Source organism: Amblyomma maculatum, chromosome 5 (genome assembly GCF_055883805.1).
Source record: "Amblyomma maculatum isolate TAMU_Amacu chromosome 5, ASM5588380v1, whole genome shotgun sequence".
NCBI classification, from domain to species: Eukaryota; Metazoa; Arthropoda; class Arachnida; order Ixodida; family Ixodidae; genus Amblyomma; species Amblyomma maculatum.
Window position 1 is genome coordinate 138,489,743 of NC_139348.1, and position 23,080 is coordinate 138,512,822.

The 23,080-nt window shown below is 45.0% G+C and overlaps 1 protein-coding gene across 1 annotated transcript in view; it reads right to left on the reverse strand.

Moving 5' to 3' along the window:
- The window catches only part of LOC146189717 (fatty acid synthase-like), a 51,426-nt gene extending 37,049 nt beyond the window's left edge, over positions 1-14,377 (reverse strand). Inside the window, exons 1-7 of the mRNA XM_084603315.1 lie at positions 14,245-14,377; positions 11,834-12,160; positions 9,504-9,704; positions 8,750-8,872; positions 8,184-8,417; positions 6,849-7,150; positions 5,883-6,269 (exon numbers count right to left, since the gene is read on the reverse strand). Of these exons, the coding sequence (XP_084459441.1) occupies positions 5,883-6,269; positions 6,849-7,150; positions 8,184-8,417; positions 8,750-8,872; positions 9,504-9,704; positions 11,834-12,160; positions 14,245-14,377 (1,707 nt within the window). The remainder of the gene's footprint in view (positions 1-5,882; positions 6,270-6,848; positions 7,151-8,183; positions 8,418-8,749; positions 8,873-9,503; positions 9,705-11,833; positions 12,161-14,244) is intronic.
- Positions 14,378-23,080: the final 8,703 nt, after the last annotated feature.

Sequence of the window (23,080 nt, forward strand, 5' to 3'; positions counted from 1 at the left end):
CACTCACATTGTAGGAATTCTCATGTACCAACAACACCTTTTTATTCTTTCCTTCCCCTCAGAGTGCATGAGTGGAACGAGTTTAACCCTGATATAACGTAACAGACATCACCTGAGCAGTTAACGCGGCTTCTAGAAAAATCGTTATTCTCATCAAATGTAAATATTTGTTCCCATAAGTATCTTTTTTTGCCGCCCTTTATTTTGCAGAATGGCTGATTGTACTGGCGTGTGCCCATCTTCTTATGCACCTATGTGGAAGCTTGAAACCATGCATTTCTTTTTCTTTGTATCTACAACTGGGCTCAAATTGTAGAAATCTGATGCATCGATCCTGCCGCTTGGAGTCAGCTGGAATATTTTTTACTTATAATTGTGGCATCCCTTTTTGTACTACCCCTGTTAAAATGCCGCTAAGAATTGACAGTATCTCGAAAATAAAATAAATAAATCAAACTTAAGCACTTTTCAAGTCGAGAAGCACGCAATCAGAAGTAATACGAAGGCAATCGCTTCGGGCTGCCCTGCTCAACATTTGCGGAACTTCGGAACAAACTATTTCAAAGTATCTGGACTTCCTGCTTTCCTGTCTTTCAGCGATTCTATTTGGCAGATCAAGCTGCCGACAAACCAGGGTGTTCATTTCAATTTTGCGTCGTTTTCAAAAGTAACGTTTTCACTTTCACCCCGAGTCATCTGGTTAGTGGAAACACCAGGATAGGGTGTCAGTGGCTGCCCCGACTTCCGGTTCCGGCGTTTCAACCAATCAGATGAGGCCGAAATTAACAAATTGGGCTCGATGAACGTTAGATGGCCACCTCAATTAGGGAGCCCGGCTTAATTAACATACCACTTGCCACAGAGGACCACAAGATGTGGTCCTCTAAAAAACACGTAATACGTTTAAATTGGTAGTAAGGCCAAATTTTCCTCCTGACTTAGCCTGGTTCAACATATACAAAGCGTGCCTCTCATAGGCTTAATCACAAGATAGCGGCCAACCATACTTGACGGCCGTGTTTGGCCTAGTTAGGCAACCTTGGTCCGAGATGTCACCACTCTTACTCAAGCTGGGCGGCGGCGAAACATGTAGGTTCCCTAAACTTGATATTCACTCTGACTGTGCGTGGTCAGGCAAGTAGTCCAATTTGCTGGCCTGTCACACATGCACAGGCTATAATGCAGTCAATTATTTAACAATTCGTAACATTTGTTGCAAGACGTTTCCCACACAGTGAAAAAATTTAACGTGTACACCGCTCATTAAGCGTCATTGGGAGTATTGGTGTATTGTTTCAGATGCAACATAAATGTGACATAGTAGTGTTCGAGCAAGCCCACACTCGGGCAGCGCGTGCTTTTCACTCTAACTGCAATCGTACCTGTTCTGTCTAACATATATTTCTTACTCTCCAGGCAAATGGAAACATCAGGTTTAATAACTGGTATTTGAGTGACATTTGCGCTTCACTGCGATGACTTATAGCAGAGAATGCGTGCACTTCATAGCCAACAAGCGCACCACTTGCATCTTCTCTCTTTATATTCCACATTGCAAAGAGGAACCTGAACAAATTCTATTTTCCTTATTCTACTCGCTGAATGCCAATTCTACCGTTCCTACAGATAAGGTAGTACCCACCCGCGTGGCGTAGTTATTAGGGCTCTCGACTGCTATGCTCAGGAATGCGGGATTTAATACCAGCCGCGACAGCCGCTTTATGATGGAGGCGAAAAGCAAGGCGCCCGTGTACTGCATGTCAGTGCACGTTAAAGAGCCCCAGGTGATCGAAATTTCCGGAGTTCTGCACTACGGCATCTGTCATAGCCTGAGTCGCTTTGGGACCTTAAAACCCCATAAACTTAACTAAACAAAACAAATAAAGTGGTTTGCTGAATAGTTTTCGCCAGTATAGGCCAATTATCTTCTTTGATAGGAAGTCTGCATTTTTGTCGTGGCGGTTTCCTGGGTTGAGTGTCGACACTGAGTAGAATTCAGAAAATGGTAACCATAGCAAGCACTCTTCAGAGGTGCTGAAAGAGAAAGCAGCAGTGACTTCACTTGTGACGTCACCTGCACGCATCATATTGTAGCGCATCACACTCAGTGCTGTCGTACATAGGAGCTTAGTTCCTCTCGCCCGTAACTCCTCCCACTACAGGGGATACCTCCCAAAACATATTTTTCTCCTGATCTGAACGCACTTCAGGTATTGGTCCGACACCTGGAACATTTTCCCTGCAGCTGTTAACGCTATGAACGTTTCTTTCGTGACTGCAAAAAATGTGCTGCTTGAAGAGCAAGCATGTCCGGAAAATAAGTATGCTACATGGCGGCAAACATATACATGTTACTGTAAAATTATTTTGCTGCGGCTATAATAAATTCTAAACACCTCCGCAACCACCGCTGAACATTTAATTGCATTAAAGGGACAACTATTAATTATTGGCATCAATCCAAAAGAAGCCTTACGGCAACAAAGGAACTACTTTTTACACTCATTTGCTGTGTGTAAAATGAAACTAGTACAATGTTTTTGAGAACCTCGGCATGGTTGGCGTTTTGAGCTTAAAAATTATGAGGAGCACTTAAGTTTCGCCTTATGTACCCCTCATAGTGATAGCGTAAGCTACCGGCCCACAAGTAGAGGTCCGTTCCTCTAATCAAGGAGTATAAATGTGATTGCAAGGTTCCTGGCAGATTGATTTTGATATTACCCTCCCATGTGAAAGGAAGGGCCCGAGTTGGCAGCTGCTGCCATATTTAAAGGCAAGCAATTTTACGTCCAGTTAGTGTTTAGCCAGCTACCAACGTTCATAACCCTAACGTCGAAAGACGGCCGGCCTCCGACGCTGAATTTCGGGTAAGTCGCGTTGAAATTGTTTGGTACTCTTAAGCCCCGCCTTTAAGGATACGACGCGAGAGGGTTAACGGTTCTTGTCTCGACCGCACTTGCAATTTCTAGTTCACGCTCGGGGTAACCTTTTCTCACCAAATTACAAAGACCTTAATTTGTCTCTGATATCAAACACATTTTTATTAGCATGCGGTAGTAAGGTGCCACGTTATCCAACGTGCCCACCTGAGGCGAGTATAAAGCCCCGCTCTGTCGAAGCCGTACAAACGTGCCCGCATTGCCTAGGAGTAGCATGCATGAGTCAGCCTCCGAGAACCCTAGAAAATTGATTCCCTTCCCATTTTCCCACCCCATATAAGTGACCCGAGTTGCCTTTTCCTCCGTTCACCTTCGTGATAGCATATGATCTTGTTACGTCACAAAACACATCGCAAAATCAGAGCTCTATACTGTCATATGCCAGCTATACCACCTGCCAGAGCCATGCCAGAGATTCATTGTTCGCAACTCCGAACTTTGCGAAGAAGGGGACCTTTACCGTGTTAAAATCATGAGCACAGCGCTGGCAGGTTGCAGCTGGCAAGTTGCATGACGGAGCCCTGATTAGCCAATGTGTTGTGACGCAGCCAGACCGAATGATATCAGGAAGTTGCAAAAAACTGCGAACTCTTATTGATCATTTAAGATGATTTGAGGTGAGAAGGTGGTACAGGAAAACCTAGCCCACGCAGGGACGTTCATACTGCTTGGTTAATGAGCGGAAAGCAAAATCTACATCCGGTGTTCGCTAAGGACTGGTAGCACGGATAACATTGCAGCGTAGAAATGTACGCTAATAAGAACATCCGCGATAATAGAGGCCCAATTGCAGGGATTGGTAATTAAGCGAACAGAGACTACATGAACGTGAGCCAGGAACAGCAAGTGGAGCCGCAGACAGCAGCCTCTAGTGTCATTGCATTATGATATTTCTTTTTGCGTTCGCAGATTTATTATACTCGTATTGTATCAAGTGGTAGACGGATTTTCACACTCCTTATGGTCCTTTTTGTCATAAATATATACATTTATGAACGCCATCTTGCTTAGCCAGGTGTGCGCAGTGAAGTCTAAATAAAAAGAAATTAGTTGGAATTGCTTTCGCAACTCAATCCTAGTTGAATGGCGAAAGCAACGGTGGAAGCTTCTTTTGCTGCTACATTATTCCCCTATCATGCCCTATCAGTGTAAGGTGCTACCCTATTGGGGACACTTAAGCTCATCCTTTAAGGGTGTGACGCGAGAGCGTAAGCTACCAGTCCACATACAAAGTCACTCTTCAACCAATCCGTATGAACGAGCCCGCGTGTCGTAGGGGTAACGAGAATGCAAACGGTACTGACAGGCTTATTCTGATATCAACCCTCCCATATGAAAGGAGCGACCCGAGTTAGCAGCTCCTGCTCACGTGGCATAGGGGTAATATGAATTCAAATCTCATGGCAGGCTGATATTTTTTTTTTTTTTTTATGAGGAGACCACTTAACGGCGTAGCTGCCTCTTGCGGCCACCCGAGGTCTCGCTTTGGCTGTCGCAACATTGCTTTCGCAATAATAAAAATATACAAATAGCAGAAATTGTAATTCCAAGCTCATTACATGTAGATATAATTAGGTGGACCTCAGCCACCACCATGCACATGCGTATCTCTTCACTTCGCTTCTTACCAGTCTTGTGTCTCTTTTGCCTTCAAATTACCGAAATATTTAATGACTTACCTACTCAACACTTCTTTTCTACTTGCAAGTCCACTAAGCTTTCCCTCTTTGAAAATACTGCTCGCTTCTTTTGTAAATACCATTTATCTCAGTGCGAAACATATAGAGAAAGCGCACGGGCCGTCTCGTTAAAAAAATGCTCTCGGAAAATATTTGTGATGTAGACCCCTTGAATAATCTGCCGCTGACACCTTTGGTCGTAATCCGACAGTACTGACGCACTGTGAGACCTTGCTAAGCCTGCTCCCACATTGCACATTCACCAACTGATGGGGTCGCAGGCCTTTCATCGGACAGAAAGGAAAAGTTGGAAGTTCGTGCTCTACATCAGCTGACGTATCCAAGCTGTTCCTCAGTGGAATGTAAGTCCACATTTTGCCGCACGTCATAAATGCATGAATTTCTGCAAGTTTCCACTTTTGCGAATTAGTCGTTTCGCTAACATTTCCTCGTGGCGGACTCGCATAAGTTGAATGTATAGGGTTTGCATAGATGGTCGTTATATCCTCCTTAAGAAGGTAATTAAGATAAAATATTTCAATTAACGGCCAAGTGCCCTCGATAAATGTTTAACAGGGCTCCGGATAGCATCTCCAAATATGTCTGTATCAAGGTACTCACTGCGTATTGTAGCAATCCAAATCCTATGTCCGCCCGTGCATACACAATCGCCGACAGTCTTACCCCACCTAGTCCTCATCCCGTGTGCTGTGCGATGTCAGTGCACGTTAAAGAACCCCAGGTGGTCAAAATTTCCGGAGTCCTCCACTACGGCGTCTCTCATAGCCTGAGTCGCTTTGGGACGTTAAACCCCAAAACCAAACCAAACCAAATCTTTACCTTGCGCAGCACCTGTCTTTTCTGTGCCACTGGGTTTAAAGGCGTATATGGGTACAGAAAACGCAGGATACCATGCAGGATAACATCAATAGCGAGGGTGAGAAAACTACTTCCCGCAATAAAACAGTGATTCTTAATTCTGCAGTAAAATAAACTTCATATGTTAAAAAAAAATTTAAAATTTGTTTTGAACTACTGTTGGTTGGACATGCTGAGCCCAAATCAGAACCAGGTAGATGGTTTGCTGGTTCATCTAATAGCTGACCACCAGTAAATGGTTGTGCAAGATTTCTGATATATGGAAAGCCCATCGAGCAGGATAGTGAAATATGCATCATGATATAATTTTAAAAACAACGAGAAACTATATTGACAGGGACTGTATTTTCGTCACAGCCTGTGCATCTTTACAACGCAGCCTTACCTGAATGGCGGTAATCGAGACAAAGGCTGACACCATGGTCTGGTTGTCGGTAATCTCGCTGGTCACCAGGTCTATCAGGTCAATGCCAAACGGCTTGAGGAGCTCGTGTGACATGTGGATGGATTGAGCGAACGGATCGAACTCCATCATCTGTCGGGCCATGCCGTTCCACTGGCAGCCCATGCCCGTGAAGACGAACCAGAGGGGCCTCTTTTCGGACGGGGCCTGTTCTACGACCTTGACGGCTTCTTTGTCGGAACCATCGACGGGAACCACGGCGAATCCCCGGTACGGGAACTGCTGCAAGCTTGGTTGGCCGACTTTATTGAGAAGGGCATAAGCAGAATCTGGATATGGTCCTTCGGCTTCAACCCGGTCCAGGTTACGCTGCATAGGTACCGAGGGAAGTGTGAACTACCTTAGGAGTACAATGTGGTTATGCGGCGCGAAAAGCCCTTGTTTTCATAAAATAACTAGCGCAGTATTAATAGAAACTGCAAAGTAACAGCGAAGTAACAGGGACCGCTTACAATTTTTTATGAGTATACTGCTGATTATGTGAGAACAGAAAACATTGCTAACAACTGCCAACAGAATCTAATCACCTGACCCCATTTCATCCATCATCGCCTCTCACTTCTGATGCAAGTCACAATAATCGTATCACAGTGAGTTTCTCATACTTCTATGTAAAGTTGCCGTAATGCGGTGCTACCTGGATGGAGAAGTTGTAGCAGCATAGAGAGAGTTGCCTGAGCGGTTGGGAAATGTTTCCCTATAAATCGCTCTTGGCTAATATACATTCGTATATCGCTAGTTAGGAAGCATTCAGCATCCTGCAAAACAGGTTAGGCCACGAAGACTGACTAAGCTAGAATTGTAGAAAAATGATCGACGAAGGTTGGATACACCAGTGCCACTTGCTATGGAACAAGGTTTTGACACATAACAGCCGCTCGTACTCACAGCCAGCGAGTCATTGTTCCTTCCAGCCATGAGAACGAGTCTGGGCAGCCCGGGCTTCTCGCGTGGAATGCTGTCCACGTGCGGAGCGGGGTTAGCCTCCAGAATGGTGTGCACGTTGGCGCCGCCGAAGCCGAAGGAGTTGATGCCGACCAGGCCACCAGGAAAAGGTGTTGCCTTGTGCACCACCTCGATGGTGCCATCGTGCAGAGACGGGATGTCGGGGTTGGCCTCCGTGAAGTGCAGGTTGCCGGCGATGGTGCCGGTTTCCATGGCTAGGATCACTTTGGCCATCGAGCAGACGCCTGGAGGGTTGAGAGAGGACTTGTGTCAAATACGGTTGGTGAATGTACTAGTCAGTGACATTCGGGATGTAAACTGAAGCAGGTGAAAAGACTCAAAGCTTCTTTGACAACGATAGCTTCCTATTAATACAGGGACTCGAGAATACGGCTCAAAAAGACGAAGAGGATGATACGTCTAGTACATTAGCCATTACAGCCGTATTAAGCACCAGTAGGGCGAAATTTACATGGTATGATAAAATACAAAACCTGAAAAATAAGTGAATGAATCACTGAGGCGTGCAAGAGCTTTCAACAGATTCTGGGGGTCTAGTTCTCAAAAACAACAAAGACTCCAAAGCTCGTTAAGGCTAGCAACGTCGCCTCACTGGCAAACTTGGTTCGTATTGCACACAAGAGACGCAAAATACAGTGACAGAGAAAGCGCGCGAAGCGTGCGAGCTCCGGAACTTAAGGCTATTTTAAAAGTCAACTTACGGCTCAATAAATATAATAAGACAGTAGTTACTCGTTACCATCTTCCTAAGTGCACCCACACAGCTACAAAGGAGTGCTACACGCTGCCTCAGAAACATCGCAGTTAAAGAAAAATTCGTCCTGGTCTGAGGATTGAACCTGGGACCACCGCCTTTTCGGGGCAGTCGCTCTACTTCCTATTTCGAGTTATTGATCATTTCGCTTTCGTCCCAACACCTGTTCTGCTGACCGTCCTGGTTAGCTCAGTTTGAATATCGACTGCCCGCAAAGACAGTGGTCCCGGATTCGATCGCTGGATTAGGACGAGCTTTTCCTTAACTGCGAAGTTTCTGAGAAAGCTGTATAGCTTTCCTCTGCAGCCGTATGGCTGCGCTTAGGTAGATGTCAGTGAGTAACTACTTCCTTACTATAAATATACTCCACCTTGGGGGATTCTCCTAAATATTCCACCTGCTCAAAAAATAGCCGAGCAGCAGAATACCTCGAACAATACAAAGCCTATTTAGTCAGAAAAAGGGAAAAGTGCGAATAGTAAAATTCCCGCAAGTCTATTTACCTGAGGCGCCTTCGGAGTGTCCCATGTTGCTTTTGACGGATCCAATCTTGAGCGGCTTGTCGCGGCCGGGTGGGCAGAAGACGCTGCTGATGGCACTCAGCTCCTGTGGATCACCAACCTTAGTGCCAGTGCCGTGAGCCTCAATGTAGCCGACCATGCGAGGGTCAATCTTGGCCTCAGAGTACACCTCGCGAAGGAGCTGCTCATGAGATTTGCCTGATGGGAACGTGATGCCTGAAACACGTACCAAGAAAAGACGCGGTTGTATTCGTGTGAACTCTCGTTTTCAAAAATCACCTTCCATTCGAAAGAAAAAACAAAACTAAGTGTATCAAAAGAATAAGAAATGTGATTTCTTTCATAACGGTTTGGTGATAAACGACTAAGTTTGACGCAGTCATAAGGGAATCACACATAAGATAAGATATTCCTTTCAAAACATATAACTGCATGCATACCATTCATTCACACGTTTCCAATTCTTGCGCTATACTTTACTGTAAATAAAAAAAAAACTAGGTCTTTGCTTTTTCGTTATGTTATCCGACATCAAAGAGGCAACTTACCTTCCGGTTTATAGCCATCGGTGTTCGCTTTCACGTGGATCAATTTGGCGTAGATTCGGCGGGCTGCGGAAACTCGCTGAATGAAGAAGACACCCACAGTTTCACTTCGGACGTAGCCACTGCCTATGGTCAGGAAACAAGTCATTCGGGTGCGGAATCAGGCTATGAGTGAATTTCGTGTAGTAATGTGGCTTCATGGGGGTTGCCTTCATAACACCCAAAACAAGTCCATGAAAAGCTATTTACTAAAAATTGAAAGCGCACATGAGTGATAGGCATCCGATCAATCCTCTCCTCAAATTTGTTTAAGCTATCATCAGTAACATTGAATACATCGGCGATCAAAATTAACCCTCCTCCTCTCCCCCCTCAACTCAACGCACGCCAGCGCGGAAGATTGCAAGCCGCGAAGGCGTCCATACTCCACCCCCCTCTCAACACACACTTTCCGTTTACCTGGGGTCGCTTCGGGGCGTCAAATGACCTGGCGCCCCCAGCAAGTCCTGATGTGATAACGTCATATGGGAGGAGGTCTGCGCGTGGTAAGCGTGTTGCCCTAATCGGTGTTGCCCCCAGGAGTACTTATTAAAAATATTTGCAAATTATCGGCTCCGCGCCAATCTTTTAACTTTGCCTCGAATACTCATAAAGACCACGTCTATGGATTCCTTCCTCTGGTATATTGGAGAATGTACCACTTCAGGGGACCTCAAATGCTTTTGTATTACAACGTATAGAATTTTTACTAGCTCACCGTCCGCGTCGAAGCTCTTGCACTTTCCAGCAGGCGACAGCATGCCCAGGCGCAAGAAGTTCAGGGATGCATTGGGCTTGAGGACGAGGCTGCTTCCGCCCACTATAGCCGCCTCACACTGTCCGGAACGAAGTGCCAGCACGGCCTGGTTCAGGGCCGTCATTGTCGAAGAGCATGCCGAGTCGACCGAGAAACTTGGGCCTGGCGAGAAGTACGCATTGGATGAACACAGTAAAATAAGAAATACTGCGAACTGTCATAGGTGTTCATGCTCATTCCAAGTAAAATTATGTCTTCTCCGACAATGCGCTTCAATAAGACAATGCTACGACAATGGCACTATGTCATGGATAAGCAGTCATAAAAACGTTCCACTGCCTCTTTCAAGCTCAATTTCTTTCCTGAGTAAGGAGGGTAAGAATGTTAAAAAATGGGAATCGAGGTATTAATTCTCCTTTAAACCATTGATTCATGATAACAGCTATTTAGACGGTTTAATTTTCAATTGGACATCTCAAGTCGTTCATTGTAAGGTTTTTGGCAGTAGTAAAATTGGTTTTGTACTGAAAAAAGATAATTTAAAGTTAAGGAAAAGGATGGGTGCCTACAGCAGGAATTTCCACATTTTCCTTTAGCATTTGATCTGCAGGCGGTAGAAAAAAGGATAGGGCGCGCCTAAAAATTAAAAGCTGAACAGAGAAACGATAGCGAGAGGGTAGCGGATAGAGTTCTTTTTCCGCATGAGTACAATAGTCTCATGCGCATCTTACACACACAAAAAAAAAGTGGAAAAGAGAGATTGCTGTAACGGGCAGATTTTCAGTTGCTGTTTGAAGTTATCAGCTATAAAGGCTGCTGTCTTTCTTTTTTTTTTTTTTTCAGGGAACATCTAATTATAACTCCGACCAGTTCATTAGGCTTTCTTCCCAATATCATAGCGCGGTGTAATGTTTCGGGACAATTATTCCAGAATCTAGATGGCACGAGGTAAAGTCACAGTGCACGCCTTTCACAATTCAAACAGAGGGCACAAAATTGTCCAAAGTTGAGCGCAAAAAGCACCAAACAAGTAATATAGCTGAGGAGAATGTTGAAGCTTGAGTAATTGGACGGTTAGGATCCGTATCCTGAGGAAGCGTACAGCAAAGAACTGCAGTGTCAAAAAAGGCTTTTTGAAGAAGCTAAGAGTAATGAACATCGGAAGGAATCGCATTGCTTGAGGAATAGGATTTGCTAGGAACACCTTGGAGGCTGCATACTGAGAAGAACCTCACTGCGAAGATCTACGCCGTGAAGAGCCACTTCATGAGAAACCTCCATGAGAAACCTCCCGAGGAGGTTTCTCATGGAGGTTTCTCATGAAGTGGCTCTCCATGAAGTGGCTCTTCATGAAGTGGCATCTTCATGAGAAACCTCCCGAGGAGGTTTCTCATGAAGATGCGGTTTTCTGCTAGAGTTGTTTTAAGTAAACCAGTAAGTTTGGAACGAACCTCATCGTAAGGAAGCACTTTGTGAGGAATCGCATCATCTGTAACCGTTTCTAGAGGAACTGCATCGGAGGAATGTTTATCATGAGGAAAGGTAGCATGAGGAATTGCAATGTGAAGAAGCGCTTCCGAGAAACGTCACCGTAAGGAATCACGTCGTATGTTACCACACCATGACGAATTGGTTTGTGCGGAACTTGGAATGGAATAATACGACGATCCCATGCTATCAAAGAACGATTCTATGTCATTGCCTTCTCTGTCATTGGTCGGTAAAAATTTTAATATTAGCATAATTAATTTGCGTTGCGGGATGTGAACATCATGCGAGGTGAGAAAGTAAAGAAGTGGGGCTTAAAAATAATATTAACTTACTAATTATGATAATGAGATGCGGTTTTCTGCTGGAACTGTTTCAAGTAGTCCAGTATGTGTGGAATAAAAAAATGATAGCGCCGTTCTTTGCGGCAGTTCCTGCGAGGCGCAACGACCTCGAACTCAATAGTGCGGAGACGCGTTCGACATGCTGGAAGAACCGTTCAGACCACACTGTTGACTGAGAAAAGAAACCTTGCAGTGCCTGTGCGGATAATAAGCTGATCCGACTATGAAAACTAACTGATAATCTCTATTGCCGGCACGGGGCATCCCTTACGGTGAAGCGGAAGGTGTTGTGCGCGCTATGTTTTTTTTCCGACGCGAAGCACCCTATGGTCAGTTGGCATCCGGGGAGCAAATTGACTGAAGCAACTTTCCTTGAGTTCGTGCGGTGTCATGGAACGGATTTTGGCATCGTTATACTATTCCACTCCTGATTAGTAGAACCAGAATCATTCCACAAACCTTTGAAATCGAGAGAGTATGAAATGCGATTGGAGAACATTGACCGGCAGCAACCGACAACGGCATATCCGTCAATCTTCTCCGCGTCCATGTTTAAAACCTCCGCCGTATCGGACTCGGGGGAGCCAACGAAGACCCCGATTCTGCGACCTCGCAGTGTCGCCGGGTCGTAGCCGGAGTCCACGATGGCCTCGTACGACGTCTCTAGGAACAGCCTTAGTTGGGGATCCATCGCGTGCGCCTGCTTGGGGTGCACACCGAAGAACTGCGCGTCGAATTGGGACAAGTCTCGTATCTTGCCCATGCGGTGAGGCAAGCCCAGCAGACCTGAAAGCAAGAAGAGCGAAAAAGGGAACATGCCGAGCTTCTGGATTTTGCGGCACTCCGTGAATCAACTTTTTGTTTTATGAAATAAAACCAATTCTTTTGCAATCACCGGAAACGTTTTTATAGATTCATCATACAAGTTCTCGGTGTCATGCGCAGGTGTTGTTTAATTGAAATTTGTGAACTGTAATGCTATGTATCCAGAAAAAAAAAATCTATTTTGCACAACGTTAAACTACCGGGATCTTCTTCGGTTCTGTTGCTCCTCTGCGTAATCTGTGCTCTTCTACAGCCCCCGCGTTCGTCACTGCCATGAAAGTTAGTTAGTTAGTTAGTTAGTTAGTTAGTTAGTTAGTTAGTTAGTTAGTTAGTTAGTTAGTTAGTTAGTTAGTTAGTTAGTTAGTTAGTTAGTTAGTTAGTTAGTTAGTTAGTTAGTTAGTTAGTTAGTTAGTTAGTTAGTTAGTTAGTTGGTTAGTTGGTTAGTTAGTTAGTTAGTTGGTTAGTTGGTTAGTTAATTAGTTAGTTAGTTAGTTAGTTAGTTAGTTAGTTAGTTAGTTAGTTAGTTAGTTAGTTAGTTAGTTAGTTAGTTAGTTAGTTAGTTAGTTAGTTAGTTAGTTAGTTAGTTAGTTAGTTAGTTAGTTAGTTAGTTAGTTAGTTAGTTAGTTAGTTAGTTAGTTAGTTAGTTAGTTAGTTAGTTAGTTAGTTAGTTAGTTAGTTAGTTAGTTAGTTAGTTAGTTAGTTAGTTAGTTAGTTAGTTAGTTAGTTAGTTAGTTATATGAGGTTTTATGGCGCAAGAGCAACTATGGCTATATTGCGCCAAACACAAGGTTAGATGACTTGTCATGTGAAGTGTTTAAGAGTTATGGTTCTATATTCGATTTAAAACATTGGCCTCCTTAAGAAATGTGCAAACTAGATGTTGTTGTCATTGTGTTGGGTTTTTTGGCGCATAAGCAACTAAGGCTATCATGCGCCACGAGCAAGGCGAAAATTTTGTTTTGCGAAAAAAGGGGAAAACGAGTGTGTTAAAAACTAATTTGTTTAAATTTTTTTTTTTATTGGATAGCGGTAGTACTGCATAACTGAGTCTTGGTACCACTGCCATGAAAGGTCACAAGACTCAGTTATGTATTATTACCGCTATCCATTAACCCGCTTACATCAAAAAAAAAATTCGTACAGTTCTCTCATCTTATTTGTAAGAATGGCCGTATTGGAGGCTGAATTAAAAAAAAAGTCAAGCAAACCTATGGGCGTTTAGGCGCCACAATGATCTATAACATTTGTGCTACTGAGTCTGAGACATACTGAGACAATATTACAGTGTGGTGCCGGTTATTCTTATTAGTGGGCAGAACTACGCAAGGGGATGAAAGGAAGAAACATGGAGTAGGAACCACAGTGCATTTAAATAATAACAATAATAACACTCAGATGTTCCAAAATTGTCAGTTTTGCTGTGGGCGGTTGTTTACGAATGCATCTTTTTTTTTACATTTAATTCGATTTCCCGAAAGCAATCAATATTCCTGATTATCCTCCTTCGAGACTATACTTGTTTTTTAGCTTTGTCCAGCGCGCACTTTGCTTTTTATAGCAGTCTTAAATAAGTATGTCATAGACACTAAATTTAGCTTTTAGAGCTTTTCCTGTAGTCGCACCGAGTTGTTAATGATTGGGAAAAGCTGTAAAAGATAGTATTTGACGAATGGGAATATAAACAATTCCCATCGATATGTTCATAACCGTACCTTACAACACTAACAACCAATTCAAAATTAAAACTATGAGCTGGGAGCTTTATGTGTACAGGAACACTATGGACAATGACGAATTGTGCACTGGATGACTTTGGAATAATTATTTAACCTGACACAAAAAGTCAACGCATTAGGTTTCTGTACTTCATTCCTGTCGAAGTGCAGCAGCCACTATCACAAATCCAACCACTGACATTAGGCTGCACAGATGTGCCGCAAAGCCACTGAGGACCACTAATATCGAAAATGGGCAGCTCACGAAACTCCGCGTCGACTAATGGCTGCCCCATAAAGTCTTCACGTATTCGAGACGGACACTGATACCTCGAGGCCAGCGTGCCTCGTCGTCTGTGACCATGTCGACGCCCGCGTAGAGCTTTTCCTTGAATTCGACCAGGTGGTCGGCTTGCGGGAAGTAGGCTGAGAAGCCTGTAATTACAAGGTCCTCTTCTGCCATCATTACCTGTGAAAGAACGAGATGGCCCAACATGAAATTATGAAGCTAAGTCGACATCGACAAAAAGAAAGAACGAGTCGCGTAGCAATGTCCATTTGGGGAATGAAATATGCTCGCCTGCCATGTCGCCCGTTACCATGCATAGCAGACGGAGCGCAAAACCAAAGAAACAAACAATTCTGAAGCTGGAAAAAAACTTCCTTTGCCACATTTGTATCTCAGTAAAAATGCAGCATTCAATTCTAGTTAGCCATCAATATCAGGGGCTGAAACAGGTATTCCGAACTGCAACAAAACACCACACTAAGTTTTCGTAAACTTTTTTTCTTAACCCCAGGAATATATTTACTGTCGATATAGAATCAACGAATCTTCAACTGCAGTTTCGGACCTTATTCGCCCGGTACAGGCATCATTAAATGGCTCAAACATTTGCAATTTGATATTTTTACAACTGAAAATTCAGCTTGTATTTTCAGATAGTTCGCAATACATGTATTGCAGAAGCGAGATATATATTATCGCATAATATTTTAATTATATCTCAATGGCAATAGAATGCTGTGCTCAGAGCATCATATTGGCAGCAATTCATGCAGGTTTCAATATAGGTGCGCTTGTAAGTTATTCTTGCCATGGCTGTGATGAAGCTAGCACCTGCGTATAGTTTCTCTTTGCACTCGGCTAAACATTCCACTCGATGAACGTATACGTTGACAACCCATTTAGCAGAGTTCTACTCTGCCATTAGTCAAAGTAATTAACAGTGTTGCATACTTTAACACTACCTTGCTATAAAAATTGGGCTTTTTATAGCACATATATAAATTTTACCTTTACGTGAGCTAACCGAAAAATACGAAGGTTTCAAAAACTCCTCGCAGGTCGGTCTCGTGCTTCCACTGCATAATAGCTGTTTTGGTTGTTCGTACGTCCCGCAGACAGGATAGACAAGAGACAGTCATTCCTAATTACCAGTCTGTATCATTAACGACTTAAAGCTTCATAAGAGCATTCAGTCTTCTTAAAATTTTTACTGCATGACCTTAGTTTTAGTAGACATTGTGGTCGATCAATACGGTTGGTGTCGTGTGCTATGGACACATTGCAGCTGATATCGTGAAAAACTACAGCGGAATATTCAAATGTGAGCAAGAATTTGCAACCAGGATTATACCAACACTTACGTCTGAGCAGAACCCTGCAGTGGTGCGAAATGTGCAGCAAAACCTTGAAGTGTATGTCCAAAGAGCCAAACTGCTATTTGTCCAAAAACAGGAAATTGAAGTATATGCCAAGCTGTTACATCCGGCCACCTGCAGGCTAAGCGGCGCTCGGACTCGGGAGACAAGAACGCGCCCACGCCGTTACCAGCTGGCACGCATCAGTGGTCCGGGCCTGAACAGAACACATATCGAACTCTACCAACGATGTCATCCACAAATCACACCCAATATGAGGATGAAGTTCTCCCTCAGCTGCAGGTGCTCGAGACTTGGTCGCAATTACTGAGCTGTCAAACTTCAGCTTGTGGCGCACGTCATGCTACACGATGGACTTGTCGTTCAATGCGTTGTTTTTGTACAGCTACAAATGTTCGAGATATCACAGCAAAATGGACGTTTACTCCTCTCATGCCCTCTGCAGAATACTCTCACGTCGACTGCGTCTACTGCGCATATACTTTAATTATAATCTACACCTTTAACCACGCACTTCCAGTCGTTAGCACACTTAGTTCGCGTAAGCCAGGAACGCTAGTGTTTATTGGCCCGGCAGCTTAACTGCGTCACTAAAGGCTGCATTATGAGATGCTGAGAGGCACACAATACTCGTAATCCCTCGTTGGAACAAAACATGCAACCAAGCAGATTAGTTCTCCCTTTAAGTGCAAAGGACATATTGCCGAACCCTTCTTCGTTCTTGTTGCGTCGCCTTTTTTAAGCTCTGTTTTTATCCAATGTGCTCCTATTTAGCGTGGTGGAGAGGTAGGTGACCCTTCAGTGCAAAGAGCAGCGCAAATAAAGGGTTGCGCTGAATCTCTCTTGAATGGCTCACTCTTAAGGGCTTTAATATACCAAAACATTGATGCAAAAACAGATCTAGACAACTAGCTTCGTTCTGCGGATAAAGCGACGAAGATATTTAAAATAATATCATCCGTCATATGATGTCAATTATTAGTTCATTTACACCCCAAAACAGGGAAAAGCTTTTTATTTAAAGTACACCCACACATTTCATCTCAGAAATTGGGCCATTTTTGTTCAGAAGGCAAGTGTAGCGCGTTTCATATTTGATCGCAATGTGGACGATGACGAACTGAGCTCATATGTGAAGCATACTTGCCACCACTTCGGCATATGCCAAGTCTTGTGCCTGCATAGATGCAGGCACAAGTGCTCGACATGTGCTACTCATATAATTAAACCTTGCATAGAGGTAGACGCAGTAAAGCAGGAATCAAAGGCGTTTCAAACAAATACTTTCGCCTCATCGCCCTTCTGTCCATCATCTGTACATAGACCAAATAAATAGGGCATTGCTTCATTTTAATACATACCATTCTGAAAAAAAAAAATCCCGGGAGTGGTGTAATTGGTCAAAGTACTCGGCTTGGGATCCGAGGGATGATGTTTCAATTCCCCGATGAAGGCCGGATTTTTTTTCCCGATGACATTAGTTTCGATTTCGAGTGACGACATCATTTGATTGATAGCTACAGTGTGACTGTACGTGCGAACACTGACAGTATGATTGATTGATTGATTGATTGATCAAAACTTTAATTTCCACCGATTTAGGAGGCCCCCTACTCCCCTCTCCTGGCACGCAGGCCTGAGGAACGGAGGCTGGAACCTCCGCGACTAAGGACTGGCGAATATACATTGGTTATTCGCGGCCTCAGCCGCCAGGCGGACGGCTTTTTGCTGGTCAGCGGGGACGTCGCTTCGCAGCAGGGTTACCCAGGCTTCTCTACTTTTAATGTCCCTAGCACCCGGAGACTTAGGGCATTCCCAAAGTATATGGTCGAGGGTCCCCCTCGCTTCGCAGGCTTTACATTTATCATTTTTTCTCATTGGTCAGGGGTGGCAGTCGCTGCGGTAGTCGATGGTAGCGGCGCACCAGTCGTCCGACAGTATGAGCCATTAAGATGACATCATTTCATTGACAGCTGCAGTTTGACTGTACGAACGAACGCCGACAGTATGAGCCATTAAAGGATACTATAATTGAGGCAAAGAACTCGAGCAAGACGTATGTACAATAACAGACAACTTTTTTGCTTTCAAATATGTCCCTTCTTCAAGAAACACTCCACTAACAATTCTTGATCTAAACGCATATGTTGCCTGCGCTACAACAAGAAAGGCGGCGATGGCACTAGGCGGAGTAACTGCAGTGAGCACGCCGCTGCAGACGAAGGGCTTCCACCGGTTGCCTCGCTCAGTGCTGAGAAAGGACTGACAGAGAATAAACTATTTATATAGGCTGGTGGTTCGCATTGGCGAACGGCGGCGGTTATGCGTTTCGGCTCTGACGGTGCGGGCCAGCAAGCTTTGCATCGAATACAGCCAGCGTTCCGTTGAACGCATCAAGGTTCACCGGCGTTCTAGACAGAATCCACTTTTATGCTGGGAGCATGCGATGCCGGCAGACGCTTTCCTACTCCACTCGGTAAGCCATCCACGGCGGCGTGCGCAGTGCAGGACCTGGTTAAGGTTCAACGCCGACGGCGACGCCGCGAAACGGAGGAACGGGCGCCCATGAGCTGACGGTTTTTGCATCGTGGGCGCCGCTCGAGCAAAGAGAGAGAGACAGAGAAAACTTTATTTCAAAAAGAAAAAGAAAAGAGAAAGGAAAAACGAAAAAAAAGGGGGGGGGGGGGGGGGGCAGTGAGTGGAGTCTTCATTTCAAGACCCCAGTGGCCTGGGCTGCCGCTCTTGCCTGAGTTACCAGCCTACGCTGGGTCTCTAGATCATAGCATTGCAGAGTGGCCTCCCACTGCGCCTCCGAATGGTGTATGTTTATATGTGGAGGTTTGGGGCCTGTGCACCCCCCATGTGACGTGGTAGGCGGTGGGCTGGTCATTGCACCAAGGGCATATGTCTGTGTACTGTTCTGGGAACATTATGTTGTCTTGATGTAGGTTGGGGTAAGTGTTGGTTTGGAGCTGTCTCCATTCCCACATTTCTTGTGCATTTAGACCCTTGTGGGGAGGGGGATATATCCTACGTTGTTACCGTAGGTACTTAAGTCGCGCGCCGTAAGTCGCTGGGATAGGAATGTTGGTTGTGAGATTGGGATTGGTGGCCGCTCGGTTTGTGTGACCTCGAGCTAGCCTATCCGCGACCTCATTACCTTCCAATCCAGAGTGCCCCGGAACCCAAGTGATCTGATGCTTGAGCTGTGAGGTTGTAGCCAATGGGTTAGTTGTGAAGCGAGCTAATTTTTTAGGTATTCTGCCTGCAAGAAGGAGCCGACACGCCGCTTGTGAGTCGGTGGTTACGTGAAGCTCTCGATTGGTCGCGTCTCCGTAGGTAATGGCCAGCACGATCGCCGCCACTTCCGCTTCTGTGATAGTACAGTGCGGGATGGACATGCTGGAGTCTTCTGTGTATGAAGAGCCCACCACCACGGCTGCTGCTGCGTCCCGTGACCCCCTGTGAGCGGCGGCATCAAGGGTTTGTCGAAAAGTTTGAGGAAGTGCGAAGACCATGTTGGCGTGCAGGGTCGCTTCCGAACTGGCTGTGGCAGACAAGCGCAGGCACGGAAACGGTTCTTTTGTTTAACATTTGGCTTACAGCCAGCTTGCAAGGCTCAGGTGCCATCCTGTGTGTCGTAGGTGAAGGCAGCGGCTGTGTGCGTTTTAAGGCGAAAGCCTTAAAGCCGATGGTGTCGTGGACAAAATGTGTCCCGCTTTTGCGGCGGCTCTGATTGGCCGAGGCGGGATGACGTCTTAGAGATCTCGACCAATCACAGAGCACCGCCACAGTATGCGCGAATACGTGCCTTATATGGCCACATGCCACTCAAGGATCAATTACTATATAAATGACTAATTAATTGAAAGTAAATACTAATTAATGACTAAATAGGTAAATCGTAAATAACTGTTCAATGACTAATAAATTGATTATTTAATCAACGACTCTAATAATAAATAATTATTTATTTAGTAATTACTAATTAGTAATCAAGTAATCACTAATTAGTACTAGTTGCGTAGCAGAGTGCGGCACTCAGGCTTTCGCCTTTCACTACTTTATTCGCTAAAGCCCCTCGTAATTTTTGCTATTTGCTTTTCTTCGCTTTTGTTTTTGAATGTTTTAGTTTCATAGTTACGAAGTTTCCGGAAAGTACGTGCATGTGACGTTGTGATTATTAGGCACGCGATGCTTGCGTGGCAACCTCCTCGCAGGTGCCGACGTGTCATTAGCTAGTTAAATTCAAAGTAATGTTTCTTATTGGTTTCGTGAACTTCCTTTTCTGACTGGTTTCTAACTTGTTGGAAAGTAACTTAAACGGGTGTTTTGGCGCGAAAGGGGACTGGTTGCCTGACTGGCGAACTGGGGGCCTGGACGAGGAGAGCTCCGATGAGGAGAAATGTTGAGCGAGCCCAGGGTCAAAATCCGGGCACCCCCGGGAAATGAGACAAGAGGGGCATCAGTACTACTCTGGCCGAATGTGTCCACCAGTTTTACCAGTTCATCTGAGTAATAAAGTGTCCCTAGTGCTCGAAGAGTTGTGCAGTCCGCGTTTTGCAACGTGTCGCCGAATCAACGAACCATCGTGAATCACTGCAAAATTTAACTTTGAGCCTGCACGTAGAGCCTCCCGCTGTTTGGCGCGCGCCTGAAGGCCAGTGGCCCAGTGTGGATAGACATGCGTACAGTATTCGTACAGCGCTCTCTCTAGCTTCGGAGGCCCTCGACTCCTCACCCGTCGGTGCCGCAGTTAAGCATGTTTGGCGTCACTCAAATTGGTGCCTAACCTTTTGGGAAAGGAAAATAAATCAGTTTTACTTCATGCCAGGTGTGATCGACAGCCGTAAAGCCTCCCTGCCAGCCAGCAGGCAGACTTGCACAGCTTCGCCCGTTTTTAGTAAAGGTCTCCCCACGTTGCCCACCCTTCAATGTCCGATTATGTAACGCTTCTTTAAGGATAAAATCTTAAATCTATATGCTTCAAGGTCGCTCTTCGAGGTACGGAAAAAAATATGAGGAACACTTAAGATCTTCATTAAAGCGAAACTGCACCGGTTTTAGATCTCGATGAAATTCGAGGGGTTGAATTTTTATAACTTGCAGGTTAAGCTTGCGAAATATCTCAGCACTAGGGTTGGAATCAGTGGTGCAATTGGCGATTAAAACCGTGACTGTTATCATGCAGGCTTCTCTGCCCCGACAAGTGGGTGGTGCATGATGACGTCATTGACGGCACCAGTACATTTTCCGCATATAAACGCTCGGTTTGAAGAAGTAAAAACAGCGCTAACGAAAGAAAGCCGTAGAAACGTTATTTTGTGGCATGCGGAATGGCACTGCAAGAAGTGGGCGAAGGCAAGGAAAATAAGAATTAATACCGTCTGTGATGTCATCTCCGAGCTTCTCTGCAGACCTTCAGTGCAGTGAGGAGAAGTTGAAGTTTTAATCGTCGTTTACGTCATCATTTTGAATGCTACCGCAAAAACACTTTGCATGCATTACCTACAGCCTATATAGACTTCAATCCTTGAATATCACGGATTTCTTGGAAAGTGATGCAGCTGCCCTTTTTAAGGGTGCGATGCAATAGTATAGGTTCCCATCCAGTATATAAAGCCATAATTTAACCCTACCTGCACGCCCTAGAACTATAGTGCGCCTGATTGGCATCCAAGACCACTGGAAGGTTGATCCCTTATTCCAATTCCCACCTCAAAAGAGCAACCCGAGTTGCAACCCCTCTCAACTTTCAGATGTTATATGGTCTCGTTAAGTCGCACAATTAAACCACCTAGGAATGAGTGCTCGGTCATGTCAGCTGCCAGCTACCGCCTGAAAGTGATATGCCCGTAATATCCCACTCCCAACGCTGACACCGAAGCGGGATGTTTTGTGTAACGTCCATTTTATCGCTATTGCCTTAGTCATTGTTTGCATGCTCTTTCGTTACTGGTACAAACTCCAATTCCTATACTACTGGCGCGGCCTTTATCGTCTCGATTACTTCCACCGATGCACAGATATTTGTATAACTGACTTCATGCCTTCCTTATCACGTAGCGCACAGATCTCATTTTCGCCTCTATTTTTACTACTCTTCAGCCACGTCCATTCTTTTCAGCATGCGCAATTCTACCCAAATTATGCTTCCGTATACCGCTTGTCTCGCACTATTGATTAGATTTGATAGACTTGCCAATTCTCCTCTGCTGAGAGGCTTTCACAAATCGGCGTTAGGTTTCTTTGTCTCCCGAGGGAGCTACCTATATCTCCTCGAATTCTTCTGCCGCTTGCTTCCGCTGCACACTCCGCAATGAAAGCTGTGAGATCATTAAATGCATGGACGTTAAGGTTATCGCCCTTGGTTAAAGCCAAATACGCGTTCTGAATTGGTAATTTAAATTCCTCTGTTCTCCCTCCTACCTTAAGCTCATTGATGAGTTTCTTCCTTAAAAGTTTCTTCCATTCCCTCTTCAAGTCAAAGCTTCACCTTAGTATCTATATGCTTTCGTTACATTGCACATTTCCGAGGGCCTCGGCATCCTGCACGATCAGGCCAGTGGAAGTCCACAGTACAAAAAACAGCCGCCGCTGGATCCGTTCCACATCCGCTTCTGTTATCCCTTCTTCGGAGTAGATCGCCTTCTAGAGGCATGCTCATCATTTTTCGAGTCTTCTAGGCTTTAGTTAGGGTCGACAACGCCGCCGCCACCACTGAGCAATCATTTAAACACATACAGATCTTCTGAAATCGCTTTTTGCTCTGCAATTTTTATGTTGGCGTTCAAAAGTTTCTGGCGCATTGTTTCTTATGCAAAGCCAGCGGGGGGGAAAAAAAAAACACTTGTATTTCTTATTTTTTCATTGAACTGGCGCACCTGTCGGCGGCGTCTGACCCTACTGCTCTTCGAAAGTATGACGTCATTGTCTCCCTGCCTCCGCGCCGTGCCATCCAGCTCGCCCGTCCGTTATTGGGGCGCACCTGTTGCAGTTGCGTGCGCGGCATACGATACCTACGAGTCACGGTCACAGTGTAATTCTCACACACGGTCACAGTGGAGTTTCTGTTGCCGTACCCGGAGCACTTTGGACTCGAATCCGATGCACGCAGTTGCCTGATCGACGAAGAAAAGGAGAGGGCAAATATAGTTTTACACAAGGTTTAACATTAGCGTGTTGTGCAAGAAAGGTACATTTCTTGTTACGCATTTTCGAAAGATGCTCCCGGCCAGCGAAAAATAAAAGTCTTCCGGCTCCAATATTTTATCGGGGCTATTTCGTCGTCATCAACTACGAAGCAGAATGCTCTGCTGCTAATCCTCAGCATATGTGACTGATAGCGGCTCAAACCTGACGCTCGTTCGCGCTTATCCCCTGAAAGCGCAAGAAGCTGACCGCCCCATCAGTGTACGATAAGGGGGGAGGGGGTTATATTACGTAAAGAAGTATAAAACTGCGTGAAGGAGAGTACACAGGAGAGACGACGGTACAGAAC